Here is a 15386-nt window from a genome sequence, read left to right on the forward strand (position 1 = left end):
AGTTGGCTCCGGGCAGCACGGAACCCCTTGTCCTCGTCATCTGTGGCGGGTTGCATTGGAATCGCCGCCGGTTTGATTCGGAACTCCTTGAGCGAGTCGACATGGTCTTTCTATTCTAAGGTCTGGAGGAAATGGGGGGCCTTGACGCTGGGGGATAAGGTTGGAGGGCGACAGTGGGGATGTTTGCCAGCTGGTCATCTACTTCTGGGTTTTGCGGAGGGGGTATCTTTCTGCTATGCGCCGCAAGTTAGCCAGCCTGGCTTTTTGGTTCAAATTGCGGGGCATGCCTGACTATACCAAAGACTTTTTGGTGAAGCAGACTCTGCGGGTTTATCGTATAGGTGCATCGGATGGGTGCTAGGTGGCAGGACGGCCGCAGGCCTATAAATTTTGAGATATTGCAAACGTTGTTTTTACAGGCGTCCATGGTTTGTTCATCCAATGTTGAGACGTTGCTGTTTCAAGCAGCCCATTTGTCCTTCGAAGGCGGCCCATGGGGCATTGTCCGTGGCGGACGTCCTCTGTGATGGCGTGACAGTCAGACTTTATTTATCGTTCCAAGACGGATCGGGCAGGACAGGGGGCTCACGTTCATTTGTTCAGTATCACGGGCTCGGCCATATGCCCTGTGGCTGCGGTGGGGAAGTATCTAGGGCTTCGTCCAGCTGTTGCAGGCGCTTTTCTGGTCCATGCAGATGGCGCAGCTCTGTCCATTTTTCAATTTGTATCGGTCTTGCGACGCTGCCCATTGGCGGCCAGTATTGAGGCCAGTCAATTGTCATCACATTCTTTCCGTATAGGGGCAGCCACTGAGGCTGCTAGGTGGGGATTGGATAATGCGGTGGTCAAGCGCATTGGCCAGTGGGAGTCAGACAGGTTCAAACTTTATGTCCGCCCCCATTTGGTTTAATAGAGGTGGTCAGGAGGGGGGCGTTTTTTGTTCTATGGTGTGTGCAATTTTCCCCAACATTAATGGCAATTGTTGTTGTTTTACTGTTCCGTGTGCTACGTTTCAATTTTTTCTTTCAGATCATGCTTACCTCGTATGGATTCTTGGCCATTCTTTTGTACATTGGGGGGCTAGGAGGGCTGACGTATGGCCTAATGGCAGCCAGCTGGGCTTTCCCAGGTCAGAGGTCAGTGTCAGGTGGATAGGTGTCCCTGGGCTTCTCTGGAGCAGGGTGGTCCCGGAGGTTAACAGGGCTGCTAGATGGGATAGGCCCCCTGATGTGATAGTCTTACACGCTGCTGGTAATGACCTCAGGGTTCGGTCCAGCAGACACCTGATAAGGGACATTAAGTTCAAAGTGTTGCGATTACAAGCTGCATTTCCGCATACGGTGGTGGTGTGGTCGGACATGGTTGCTCGTACCACCTGGCGTCTTGCCAGGTCGGTGGCAAAACTCAATAGGGCCAGATTAAAGGCGAACAAAAGAGGTTGGGAGGTTTGTGGCAAGAAATGGGGGTTTTGTATTTAGACATCGGGAGCTAGGAGGTTGAGACATGGAGGTATCTACGCAAGGATGGTGTCCATCTAAATGCGATGGGCACGGATCTGTGGATTCTGGTCCTGCAAGATTGAATACAGCAAGCAGTGCTTTTTTGGCGGGGGAACAAATGTGTGAGACTTCACAATTTGCACTGTGGCGGTTGGGTCTTTGGAGGCGTTGGTAAATAGTGGAAATTGATGATGGGGACACATCGAGGATATGGGTCCCCGGTGAATGCCAGTTATGTGGAGTAACTGGTTATGGAATGGTGTATCTGCTGAAAGTGTTCGTCCCGGACTCGGTGCAATGCGGCAGGGACCATAAGAGCGTTTTAAGCGGATACAAGTTAAAGATTTTGATGATAGTGCCTCCAAGGTCGGCAACCCTAAAAATACTATGCCTTTTGTTTTTGGTTTTAGAAGGGTTAAATTTGTTAATTTAATAAAGGGGCCGTACCTTTTCATACACATAAGAGAGAGTAAGCGCTAGCACCAGCAGCAATAGAAATTCAGCTAAAACAAATAAAAAAACAGGCGAGTTCATGAGAGCTAATTAAAACTTTAGACTGTTGATATAGTCCTTTGAGTTCGTAATAAAACACTTGCAGGCAGCCTAGTAAAGATTGAAAGCGAATCTGAAGGCAGAAGAGGAAAACCCAATGGCGCCACTCTAAGTATAATAAGTAGTGTAACATTTATTGGATAAAAACAGCAGCAAGCTTACTCACAAGCGTTGGTGAGATTAGGCATGCATCACCAAATAATCCACAGAGAGCAGGGCTCAGGGGTGTGCAACTTCTAGGCCATTGCACAGAATACAATCCAAAAAAAATAAAAAAAAATAAAAAAAACAGCCAATATCTCTCACAATTGAGATCTCAACCAACATCCCCAGTACATATGTTCCACACAGCCCTGAATACCCTCTCTCAGCCCTCCACCTCAGTAAGGACTCATTTCCCGCTGTATAGTCCCATTCAGTACAGACCCCTCAAGTATTCACTCATCCAGACATCCCCAGCGAGCCTAACCCTACAATACTGACCCCTCCAAGACACTCGCTTTCACCGCAACCCTTCAGTACAGACCACTCTTCCAACCTAGCCCCTCAGTACAGAACCCCACCTAGGGTTGCCACCTTTTCTTCAAGACAAACCTGAACACTTTAGCGGCGCACAAATTGTTTTTATAGTAAAAAACCTATGCATAAATTTTGCTTTTAAATAACATTTCTCATCATATAAAGTTAGCAACAAGAGTCCCCCTTTAAATCAGAGTCCATAGCTCCCCCTTTCACTTTAAAGGGGGGGGGGGGACTCTGATGTAAAGGAGAATTCTGGGGACTCTGAAAAAAGAAATAAGGGATGCTCTGGGAACCCCGATTTAAGCGGGAAGACCAAGAACTCTGATGTATGGAGAGAACTCTGATGCAAGGGGGGGGGGGGAACACTGTGGCCTCTGGTGTAAAGGGGAACTCTGATGCAAGGAGTGCTCTGAGAACCCTGATTTACCTTACGCAGAGTCAAGAGAGTGAAGGGCGAGTGTACTCACTCAGAGACAAGCGAGTGAAGAGCGGAGACTTCAGTCAGACAGAGATGGCCAGTGAGCTCACTCCCCCCTTGGCAGTCGGCTCTGGGGATTGAAGTATGGGCAGACACAGAGGGGTAGGGTTTAAGAGGAAGGGAAGCAGATTGAGACCTCTTCTCTTCCATCTGTGTGTGTTTGGGGGGGGGGGGGGGGGTTGTTAGTGCTGGCTTTGGGCAACATGAAAGAGTGTAACAGACACTCTCAGCTTAGACAACTGCAGCCAGTAACCCTGCAGATTGGCCTCTGCGTTTTTGGCACAGTGCTAAAAAATAAAGAGAAACTGAGCATGTGCAGAGCAGGGTGAACCAGTGTACTACTGGACTTTATAAAGAATAGGCACTTATTTTTAATATTTTAAATAGCTATACCTGCAAAAGGGGCCAGCCTGAAGTGATCTAACAAGACTTAATTGTCTTACTAAAATTCCACTTTAAGCTCCATAGCCAGCAGACGGGGGTGTTCACATACCACAGTCATTATACTTTGCTTTGCACCCATGGCAAAAAAATTATCCTGTCACATTTCCCAGGCTATACCATCACCAACACGACCCATTCAAGCAAATAAGGAAGCCCCACAAATGCCCCGAAACATAGCCTGTAAGTGTATTTCAACTGTTTAGTTAGCTGCTTGCCTGGAATTCAGGTTAGAGTAAGTTAATGCTACCATCATTATCTGCGGCTTTTACTATGATTTGTAGTCTATATTGAGACACTATTAAAGAATATGTTGCCATTTTTACATCTTATGCTGCGTACACGCGGTCGTTTTTCGGCACTGAAAAAAACAAAGTTTTTCCAACTTCATCATAAAAAAACAACGTTGCCCACACACCATCGTTTTTGAAAAATGATGAACAAAGCGCGGTGACATACAACAGCAGTTTTATTTATTTGGGCTGCTTTTAGCCGATTCCTTGTTAGTAAAAGACGTTTTGCGCTTTGTCTCTTACAGCGTGAAGAATGTGCTTACTCCATTATGAATGGTAGTTTTACCTGAACAAGCGCTCCCGTCTCCTAACTTGCTTCTGGGCATGTGCGGGTTTAAAACGTCGTTTTAGCCCACACACGATCATTTTTAACACGGAAAAAAAAAAAAAAAAAACACATAAAAAAATGCAGCATGTTCGAATTTTTTTTTTTTCGTTTTTCAGAAGCCGAAAAACGATGTGAAGCCCACACACGATCATTTTAAATGACGTTTTTAAAAATGTATTTTTTTCCATGCCGAAAAACGACCGTGTGTACACGGCATTACAATTAACTTTACCCTATTATGAACATTTTTTTTTTTATTATTCAAAGGTCACCGTGCACCAACCTGCTAACCAAGTCTTGTCAGCATTAGTAACAAATTATCGAAAAATAATAAAAGCATTGTTTTGTTGAATGGAAATATATTAGTTATAAAATTGTGATAACAGCAGAAAAATAAGGCCTTTCATCATAAGCAGTAAGGGGATTCATACCAGTATCAATGCCAGTGATGTCTTCTCGTTGTCCATTAGCGAGCTTGAATCCAGGACCATTCCCATACAGCAAGGTGGTAAATGGTTTGAGGTCAATGGCTTCGTTTGGTGCCAAGCCTATCAAATACAAAGTAAACTAAAGCTTCAATGATACTTGGTAGCCATGTTATTTAATAAATAATGATTTAAAACTGGCCATTTAGAAATGATTACTGCTGAATAGAGTATACTAAAATTTCTCTAAAAAATACAAAAATAAGGGCAGAAATTGTTAAGAGAAAATTGTCTTATAGGGACCCATCAGTTCCTGCATTGCAAAACAACAACCTAAAAGAAATATCAGTTAACAGCGAAAAGCTTTATATAGAATCTATGACAAAGTGCATGAAACATATGTTGTTTATAGGAAGAACTAGGTTTAAGAAGCATGATAAAAATCAAATGAAAGTATAAATGAAATCAAATGAAAGTATAAAAATCGGTAGAGAAGATCTTCACAATTATGTTAAAATCATCAAAGGGTTTACACTACCAGTCAGTCAGCATTCTACAGTCAATAAACCAGCCCACTGCAGTCTGCTTTGCAACAGTACCTACCAGTCAGTGCACTATAGTCTGCCTACTACAGTACCTACCAGTCAGTGTGCTAGAGTCTGCCTACTACAGTGCCTGCTACAGTACCTACCAGTCAGTGTGCCAGAGTCTGCATGCTACAGTACCTACCAGTCAGCATGCTACAGTCTGCCTGCTACAGTATCTACCAGTTAATCCGCTAGTCTTTTTAGCAACATGCATGCTATAGTCACTACCAGGCAGTCTGTTACAGTCTGCTGCCATATACCTGCTGTGGTCCACTACTAGCCAATCTAGCTACAGTAAGCCAACAGTAGTCCCGCCATGTTCACCACTATTCATTCTGCCACATTATGCTTTCAAGTCCACCTGTTACAGTGTGCCACCAGTTTGCCTGCTACCTTTCACAAACAAGCCAGTCCACTGCAGTCTATCTACTACACTCACTACCAGTCAGTCTGCTACAAGTCTGTCTGCTACAGTCACTGCTAGCAGACTGTTGTGCACTGACAAGCAGAGTCCAACTGCTATAGTCCCCATCAGTAAGTCTGCAACAGTTCTCTACCAATCTGCGCACCACAGTCAGCACTAGTCAGAGTGCAGCAGTCTGTATGCTACAGTCAGTCTGCTTGTTACAGACACCAGCAGCCAGTCTGCCACCAGGGTGCCTTCTACAGTCACTATCAGCCGGTCTGCTTCAGTCCCTACCAACCAGCCTACTACAGTTCACTACTAGCCAATGCAGCTATGGTCGGTAATCTACCAGTAGTTTTGTCAGTTACTACCAGCTTCAGTCATTACTGGTCAGTCTATCAAAATGCAGTTACTACCAGTCAGTTTGTCACACTCCGCTAGCTACAGTCCCTAGCAGTCAGTCTGCCACATTCTTCCTACTACAGTCACTCCGTTTGCTACAGTCACCACCAGCTAGCCCTGCTACAGTCTGCTGGCAGTAGTCCTGCTATGGTCCACTATTAGCTAATCAAGCTATGGTTAGCTACAAGTAGTCCTGCTACAGTTTACTACCAGTCAGTCCTGTAATATTCGGTCCCCTATCCACCTCCGCGTCTGAGTACCTATTGGGTGACTATGGGATAGCTTGGAGCAAAGCCCAAAACTCCTGAGGGGATCTTTGGTTGAGTACCAATTGTCCCTTTTAGACGCCACCCTCATGGAAAGCAGTCACATCCAGTAACACCAACACTTGGTATAGCAGGTCAGTACTTGCAACTCTGACATCCAGTACTATGAGCCTCCTGCAACAAATCATGGCCCAGGACAGATTATCACAGAAAAGGGGAAGCTCTTTAAGGCCCTCTGGTCATGTAATCATGTCACGAGCACCTGCTGCCTCCTAACAAGGTTATTACATTGAATAATAAACGGATTATTAATTTGTGTTCTCACAATAGTAAAAATGCATACATATCTCTCTCTCTAATATATATGGACTCTGCTATTGTAGTGGGAGAGGGAGAGGTCCTGCAGTAATCAGATAATCTTCCTGAAAAAAAAAGTAAAGACGTTACAGAAGCTAGATTAGGATTGTGAAAATGGTTATTGAATAGTTACTACTCTGGCAGTTTGTCTTTTCTTTGGATTTTTTGAATGTTATTACAATGTCCTGGAGGAATCTATGCTCCGCAAAAGTCAGTAATTAAACACTGTATGAACCTGTCCTGCTTTCTGATTCGCACACTTTTATGGCTGCGTTTATTGTTTATGTGACTAGCAGGCTCCCAATGTCGATCCAGTTGGCAACATTTTTATTTTGTGGATGCTTTAGCAACTCTCTACCAAACCAAAAAGGAGGCCATAGTGTGAAATGTGTATGCTTCTGCCATCAACACAGTTAGTGCTGACAGGGGAGATGGGGGACGCTGTCCTCACCGGGAGAAGACAGTGAATACTTCTAGCGGCTAGAGCAGCCACTAGCGATAATCACAAGGGACTCTTGTGGTTTAAATCTTAGCCAGTTCCTTTTTTTATTGTACAGAAGTATACGTCTATGGCAAAACTACATTTGCTCTCTCCAATGGGAGTCTGCCCTTGCCTGACTGCATTATTTTTAATACCCATGGTCAAGCAGAGCCAAAATGGTGACCTGACTGCAATTCTTTCCATATACATGATGTAGCACAGCTAAATTTGTGACCTGACCACAGGTACCAAACCCAAGAAAGAACTCTGGATTTTCTTCAGGCACCTTTGTCCATCAACATCACATATATAATAACATAAAAATACACCAACACCAAAATCAAGCATCTCTTATAAATAACACTGTAAACAGAAAGCATAAACATATCAACAAAGGAAATGATGCAGAATTACAAATGGCACCAAGATGCAAGTCCATTTTTGGTGGCTGCTTTCCACCACCTGCTCTCAAACGGCTGCATTGTAATAATAAAAAAAAAAAGTTGAGAGTAAAAAATACTTACCTTGCCCTCAGGCTTCCAGGGGGCTCATCTAATCTAGGTGATGCCAGTGGGTTTTCTTGGGGGGATCCTGAAAAAGTTGGGGATCCCAAATCAGGTGAGAACATGCTTCTTTACAGTGCTGTAGCATCCTATTGCAAGATATGGGTCCTGAACTTTCCCAAGATCCCCATGTGTGGTCCAGTCCTGCCAGTAACTAGGCGAGTATTTTTAATCCCTCTTTAACCACTTGAGATCCGCGCTATAGACAAAAGACGTCTACAGCGCGGCTCTCAAGTGCCGAGTGGACGTCTTTTTCTCTGCATTACCCACGCGCGCCACTGGGGGGCGCGCAGCGAGTAAACACTGTGCCGGCGCGGGTACACGCGATCGTCGGTGACAGCAGGGATTTGGAGCTCTGTGTGTAAACACAGAGCTCCACGTCCTGTCAGGGAGAGAGGAGACCGATCTATGTCTCTTGTACAGAGGGACACAGCATCAGTCGCCTCCCCCAGTCAGTCCCCTCCCCCCACACAGTTAGAACACACCCAGGTAATACATTTAACCCCTTCCTCACCCCCTAGTGGTTAACCCCTTCCCTGCCAGTCACATTTATACAGTAATTAGTGCATTTTTATAGCACCGATTGCTGTACAAATTCGAATGGTCCCAAATTTGTGTCAAATGTGTCCGATATGTCCGTCGCAATATCGCAGGCCTGGAAAAAAAAAGCAGCAGATCGCCACCATTACTAGTAAAAAAATAAAATAAATCATAAAATCTATCCCCAATTTTGTAGGTGCTATAAGTTTTGCGCAAACCGATCAAATATGCTTATTGCGATTTTTTTTTTTTAACAAAAATATGTAGAAGAATATGTATCGGCCTAAACCGAGGAAAAAATTTTTTTTACCAAAAAAATTGGGATATTATAAACAAAAAGTTAAAAATAGTGTTTTTTCCCCCAAATTTTCTGTCTTTTTGTTTATAGCGCAAAAAATAAAAATCGCAGAGATGATTAAATACCACCAAAAGAAAGCTCTATTTGTGGGGGAAAAAATGATAAAAATATAATTTGGGTACAGTGTTGTATGACCGCGCAATTGTCATTCAAAATGCGTCAGCGCTGATAGCCGAAAATTGGTCTGGACACAAAGGGGGTTTAAAGGGTCACTAAAGGAATTTTTTTTTTTAGCTAAATAGCTTCCTTTACCTTACTGCAGTCCTGGTTTCATGTCCTCATTGTTCGTTTTTGCTTTGATGTTGCTGTAATTCCTCTCTGTTCTGGACACATCCTGGTTGCCTGTTTCCTGATAACCACAGTACTGGGAGATTTCTCACGGTGGTCACTAATCAAAGAGGTGTGATTACTGTGTGTAAAACAAAACTGGATTGGTGCTGAGGAGTTTTAGACAAAGTATCACTGCTCTCTATTGGCTGACTGCCCTCTAGTGGCTCTCTGTACATCAGAGAACCAGGAAACAACAGCAAAAACGAAACTACACTGCAGGCACATTATATGATTGTTTTTTTATCTATTTTTAATCATTTTTAAAAGGAATCAGTTAACTATTATGTCTCTATGCCCTGTAAACAGTCATTTCAGCTAAAAAAACTTTTTCCTTTAGTGACCCTTTAAGTGCCCAGTAATGAAGTGGTTAAAAGGGTTTTTCCCATTTTAATTTCAGTAATGCAATGTTTTGTCAACAGGTGGTGGTAGCCACATATGCAGACCTTGCATTTTAGTGCAAGATTCACTTTAATAAAATGCCTTACCAAAAATACTGTTACCACGATCTGGGTACCCTCCAAAGGTGAAGACATGAGAATGGTCAGCAGTCACAACAGTCAGTGTGTCAGATTCTGAAGTCATCTGCCCAGCTGTGCGAATGGCTTTGTCAAACTCAACAGCCTCAGTCAAGGAATTCCTAGCATTGCCATCATGATGGCCATGGTCGATTCTGCCACGTACAATAAATGCAAAAACATTAAGCTGTAGCAAAGATTCTATCATGGAATACCATTATGTAGTATTTTGTACACCAGAACCAAAATAACTTAACAGGTGACAACTATATAAGTCCCAATGTCATCTATTACAAATATAAAAATATATAACAGCTTACCTGTAAAATCCTTTTCTTCTAGTACATCACGGGACACAGAGCTGCATAGTAATAACTATGTGGGTTATAGGCCAACTTCAGGTCAAAGGGACTAAGGGAATATGGTGCAAAGGCTCAAAAGGCTGTTTTTGCAATACCAACAAAACAAAATTCAAGTCCCAAGGGCACAAGGGTGATCTAACTGGCCGATTAATTTGGGCTACTCCTTGCATAAAAGGCCCAGACCAAAGAATGCACAGCAGGTGGCCATTGAAGCAATACTGATCAGGCTGAGACCTGACCCTTGATAGTACTCAAGGCCAGCTTAATTTCTACCCCCAATGGCAGAAAGGTCATTCTACCTATGACATATTTCTGAGGATGCCAACCCTTATGCCCCGTACACACCATCACTTTATGTGATGAAAAAAAATGACGTTTTTAAAAACGTCACTTTAATTGACTGTGTGTGGGAAAACGTCGTTTTATGTCTTGTAAAAAACGACCAAAAAAAATTGAAGCATGCTTCAATTTTATGTGTCGTTTTTCAAAAGTGCACTTTTTACTTCACAGAAATTGACCGTGTGTAGCAAAAAACGTCGTTTTCCAAGACGTTTTTTCATCCACGCATGCCCAGAAGCAAGCTTCAATGGTAAAACGTGGTGGAACGTAACCTCACTTTGCAAGATCATTGTGAGAAAACGATGGTGTGTAGGCAACTTCGTCTTTGAAAATTGAAGTTTCAAAAACGTCGTTTTTTACTTCACAGAAAGTGTCGTTTTTTTTCATCACATAAAGTGATGGTGTGTACGCGGCATTAGATTCACACCAACATACATATGCTTTCCAGACTCTATAATAAGAGCCTGGAAGCCGGTTTCCTTGCATTAACCAGGATAGATACCACCGACCCTTAAAGCCCCCAATTCTTTAGAATGTGGTTTCCAACAGCCAAACCGTTAAATTTAGGATGGAACACTAGATTGAATCTTGATAGTACAAACCTGCAACTTAAATGGCCAGGCCCTCAGAGCCAGGCAAGCCGCCCGAATCTCTAGGATCTTGAAGGCCAAGGACTTTCCGGTTTCGGAACACTTCCCCCCCCAACCTGAAAGGCTGGCATCCGTTACCACCTTCCAGGAAACTGGTAAGGAGGATCTCCCATTCTGCAGATTTTTGGTCACCAACCACCAACTGAGACTGGCACACCCTTGGGGTCAGACACATCGGTCAGTCCAGAGCTTGGACCAACACCATCTGGTAAGCGTGTTTTACCCATTTCATACTTTGATGTGATTGTGATCTTCACGGGGTTCTACAGACAACTTGTACACCTGTTGCATCTTAATCACTGGATTGCAGCTCACCTGTTTTCCTGCATCAATCACTCCATCTGATGTTCACTCATCTTTAAAATATAGACTTTAATACTTTTTATATTTTTTGTTTTACATTGAGCATTGTTTTAGTCACTTTCATCCAAGCCAATTGTTTATATTTATGCTCTTACACTATGAGAGTTGTCACCTCACTCGGTACTATATAATTTTGAGTTTGTTAGCGCTACATTTTTGTTTATTATCTTGCTGGCTTTGTTTGTTTGTATGTAGCAGCTTGGCACTTATTTTTATATTAGCGCAGTTTTTTCTTTATTAGATTGCAAAAGATAGTATGACAAACCCCCAGAAAATTCTTCAAATACAATAGTAAAAAGGTAAAGTCTGAGCATGTAGGCCCTTTACAAAATATTCTAGAGTGGGTGACTGGGGACAAAGAAGACCAATTTATTAAATACATTTTTCAGCTCTGTGTATACTGTAGCGCACCCTTACTTTCAGTATGGGCACTACGCTAAAGTTAGTGGGGAATGGGAGAGTTATTTTGCTCCCATTCACAATTTGCTAAATTTGGACTGCGGTCATTCCTGAACTGTCCTGTAGGTCAGTCTGCGCTCCAGTGATGCAATCCCATCCCTGGGCAACAGGTGGCGCTAGAGGGGTTCTGGCAGAGCCGCTTTTCCCCAGCAGCCAATTGGAGGAGTTTTCCCTTGCGGGGCATGCTGGGGGAGAGTATATCTGGGGCAGATGCCCTTTTGTGTGGTTCTTCGCAGGTTCCAGGTGCGGCACCCATCTTCAGGGTGTGGGCATCCAACGGCCCCCGGCGATGGCCTACCAGGCCGGGGTCACACGCTACGCGGAGCTCCATGTTCCTGACCATGACCCCAGTGACTTACTGGGTTCCCAGCTCTTCTGAGGAGATCCCAGGCTGGATGCCGTTCGAGAACTCGGAGGCAGGTTGTCCAACAGAGCTTGAACGAACCATCGGGGATCTGGTGATCGGGACATTGACAGGTACACTTCAACTGTCACCCGGTGACCCCTACTTAATCTACTGGTACGAACTGTAACTTCTACTACTCAGCTGTTGAGAGCAGGATTGCTCGGTTCTTATTCAGGCGTGATACTGCAAAGTTCTCTTCTACTTCATCAACCTTTTTGCTATACCTCATGTTGATGTTGGCCATGTTGGGCCTGGAAATAAAGCATTTGAAAACCTTTATTCATTGACTGGACATTCGCTCACTACTTCGCTTACTACTCTACTCATCAATTACACCCCTAGACAACACTGAGAGGTAATTTAATATGCTGATCCCAACAACAACCAGCAGCTCCTGAGGGGGTAGCGCTACAATACAAAGGAGCATGGGGGAGCTCATGTCCATAATGAGGGTGGTAGTGACACAGCCTCAAAAATGATCCACAATGGCTCAAAAGTGATATAGTCCAGAAATATTTAGACACAATAAAGGTGGATAAAACACCTGGACCAGATGGCATACAGACACGGATCCTAAAAGAATTAAGCTCTGTAATTTCAAAGTAGGGACTCATTAATGACAGTAATAGTACCATTGGATGGGCGCAGGGCCAATGTGGTGCCTATATTTAAAAAGGGAACAGAGTCTTTACCAAGCAACTATAGACCGGTTAGTTTAACTTCTATAGTTGGGAAGATACTGGAGAAAATAAATAAAAAAAGACCAGACGAGTTCTTGCTGAAAAAAAATTTAAGCAACAGACAGCATGGATTCATGAAAGACAGAAGTTGTCAGACAAACCCGATTTCTTTTTATGAAGAGGCAAGTAAAACCTTGGACAGAGGGGTGGACGTGGATGGAATAATGGATAGAAAACTGGCTAAAAGACAGAATTCAGAGAATAGTGGTTAATGATTCTTGCTCTGAATGGTCTAAGGTAGGGTTGTCCCGATACCACTTTTTTAGGACCGAGTACGAGTACCGATACTTTTTTTTTAGTAGTCGCCGATACCGAATACCAATACTTTTTTTTTAAATGTGTCTCCATATGCAGCCATGTCCCCCCACAGATGCAGCCATTGTCTCCCCACAGATGCAGCCATTGTCTCCCCCCATTATCCAGCCACTGTCTCCCCCCATATGCAGCCATGTCCCCCATATCCAGCCATTGTCTCCCCCCATATGCAACCATTGTCTCCCCCCATTATCCAGCCACTGTCTCCCCCCATGCAGCAATGTCTCCCCCCATTATCCAGCCATTGTCTCCCCCCATTATCCAGCCACTGTCTCCCCCCATTATCCAGCCACTGTCTCCCCCCATTATCCAGCCATTGTCTCCCCCCATATCCAGCCATTGTCTCCCCCCATATCCAGCCATTGTCTCCCCCCATATACAGCCATTGTCTCCCCCCCCCCCATATACAGCCATTGTCTCCCCCCATATGCAACCATTGTCTCCCCCCATTATCCAGCCACTGTCTCCCCCCATATGCAGCCATGTCCCCCATATCCAGCCATTGTCTCCCCCCATATGCAACCATTGTCTCCCCCCATTATCCAGCCACTGTCTCCCCCCATGCAGCAATGTCTCCCCCCATTATCCAGCCATTGTCTCCCCCCATTATCCAGCCACTGTCTCCCCCCCATTATCCAGCCACTGTCTCCCCCCCATTATCCAGCCACTGTCTCCCCCCCATTATCCAGCCACTGTCTCCCCCCCATTATCCAGCCACTGTCTCCCCCCATTATCCAGCCATTGTCTCCCCCCATATACAGCCATTGTCTCCCCCCCCCATATACAGCCATTGTCTCCCCCCCCATATACAGCCATTGTCTCCCCCCCCCATATACAGCCATTGTCTCCCCCCCCCATATACAGCCATTGTCTCCCCCCCCCCCATATACAGCCATTGTCTCCCCCCCCCCCATATACAGCCATTGTCTCCCATATCCAGCCATTGTCTTCCCCCATATCCAGCCATTGTCTCCCATATCCAGCCATTGTCTCCCATATCCAGCCATTGTCTCCCATATCCAGCCATTGTCTCCCATATCCAGCCATTGTCTCCCATATCCAGCCATTGTCTCCCATATCCAGCCATTGTCTCCCATATCCAGCCATTGTCATCCCCCTTACCTGCATCCGCTGCTGCCGCCGACTGTTTAACACGCGCGGGTAGTGTAATGATTGGTGCCGCGCTGCGTACAGACACTCCCCCTTGCTCGGGATTGGACAGTTCACCCAAGCAAGGGGGAGTGTCTATACGCGGCGCGGTGCCAATCATTACAGCTGTAATGATTCGTGCCGAGCTGCGTACAGACACTCCCCCTTGCTCGGGATTGGACAGTTCACCCGAGCAAGGGGGAGTGTCTATATGCGGCGCGGTGCCAATCATTACAGCTGTAATGATTCATGCCGAGCTGCGTACAGACACTCCCCCTTGCTCGGGATTGGACAGTTCACCCGAGCAAGGGGGAGTGTCTGTACGCTGCGCGGCGCCAATCATTACACTCCCTGCGCGTGTTAAACAATCAGCGGCAGCGCGGATTCGGCGGGATGCGACGCAACGGCGGCGGGATGCGGCGTAACGGCGGCAAGTATTCTATTTCGGTATCGGGGGTATTTGCGGGAGTACGAGTACTCCCGCAAATACTCGGAATCGGTCCCGATACCGATACTAGTATCGGTATCGGGGCAACCCTAGTCTAAGGTTTGTCTAAGGTTATCAGTGGTGTACCCCAAGGTTCAGTGTTGGAAACCTTACTTTTTAATATCTTTATAAAATGATATTGGGTCTGGGATCAAAAGTACAATTTTTGTCTTTGCAGATGACACTAAGCTATGCAGTGGAATAATGTTCTTACAGGATGTCTCCAATTTACAAGCCGACCTCAATGTCTGTCTAATTGGGCGACTATGTGGCAGATGAGGTTTATTGTTGATAAAAAGGTAAAGTTATGCACTTGGGGGCTAAGAATATACATGCATCATACATACCGGGGGGGGTCTGTAGTTGAGAAGGATCTGAGGGTTTTGGTAGCTCATAAGCTCAATAATGGCATGCAATGCCAAGCTGCGGTTTTTAAAGCGATTGCCTCTCAGGGGGGGGGGGGGGTAAATCAGGAAGGGATTTTTTCCCCTGCTGTAGCAAATTGGATCATGCTCTGCTGGGGTTTCTGGCCTTCCTCTGGACCAACATTTGGGTATATGGGATTGTGTATATAAATAAAAAATTATATGGTTTAACTGGATGGACTTTTTTCAACCCACCTATGTAAACAAATGCTGCCATCAATGTTCAGCCCGATTCTGAGAAAAACTGTGTCCCTGGGAATGCCTACAGCTTACAAGCCCCCAACAAACGCTACCCTGTCCCTCCGTCAGCAGGGGGGGTGGCGGAGTACCAGAGCCGCATGCTGCGCC

The 15386-nt window shown here is 45.0% G+C and overlaps 1 protein-coding gene across 1 annotated transcript in view; it reads right to left on the reverse strand.

The window, feature by feature from the left end:
- Positions 1-15386, reverse strand: part of LOC120936905 (alkaline phosphatase, tissue-nonspecific isozyme-like) — a 64852-nt gene that overhangs the window by 3710 nt on the left and 45756 nt on the right. Inside the window, exons 8-9 of the mRNA XM_040349686.1 lie at positions 9314-9505; positions 4545-4661 (exon numbers count right to left, since the gene is read on the reverse strand). Coding sequence (XP_040205620.1) covers positions 4545-4661; positions 9314-9505 — 309 coding nt within the window. The remainder of the gene's footprint in view (positions 1-4544; positions 4662-9313; positions 9506-15386) is intronic.

The sequence above is a fragment of the Rana temporaria genome, chromosome 4, assembly GCF_905171775.1.
Source record: "Rana temporaria chromosome 4, aRanTem1.1, whole genome shotgun sequence".
NCBI classification, from domain to species: domain Eukaryota; kingdom Metazoa; phylum Chordata; class Amphibia; order Anura; family Ranidae; genus Rana; species Rana temporaria.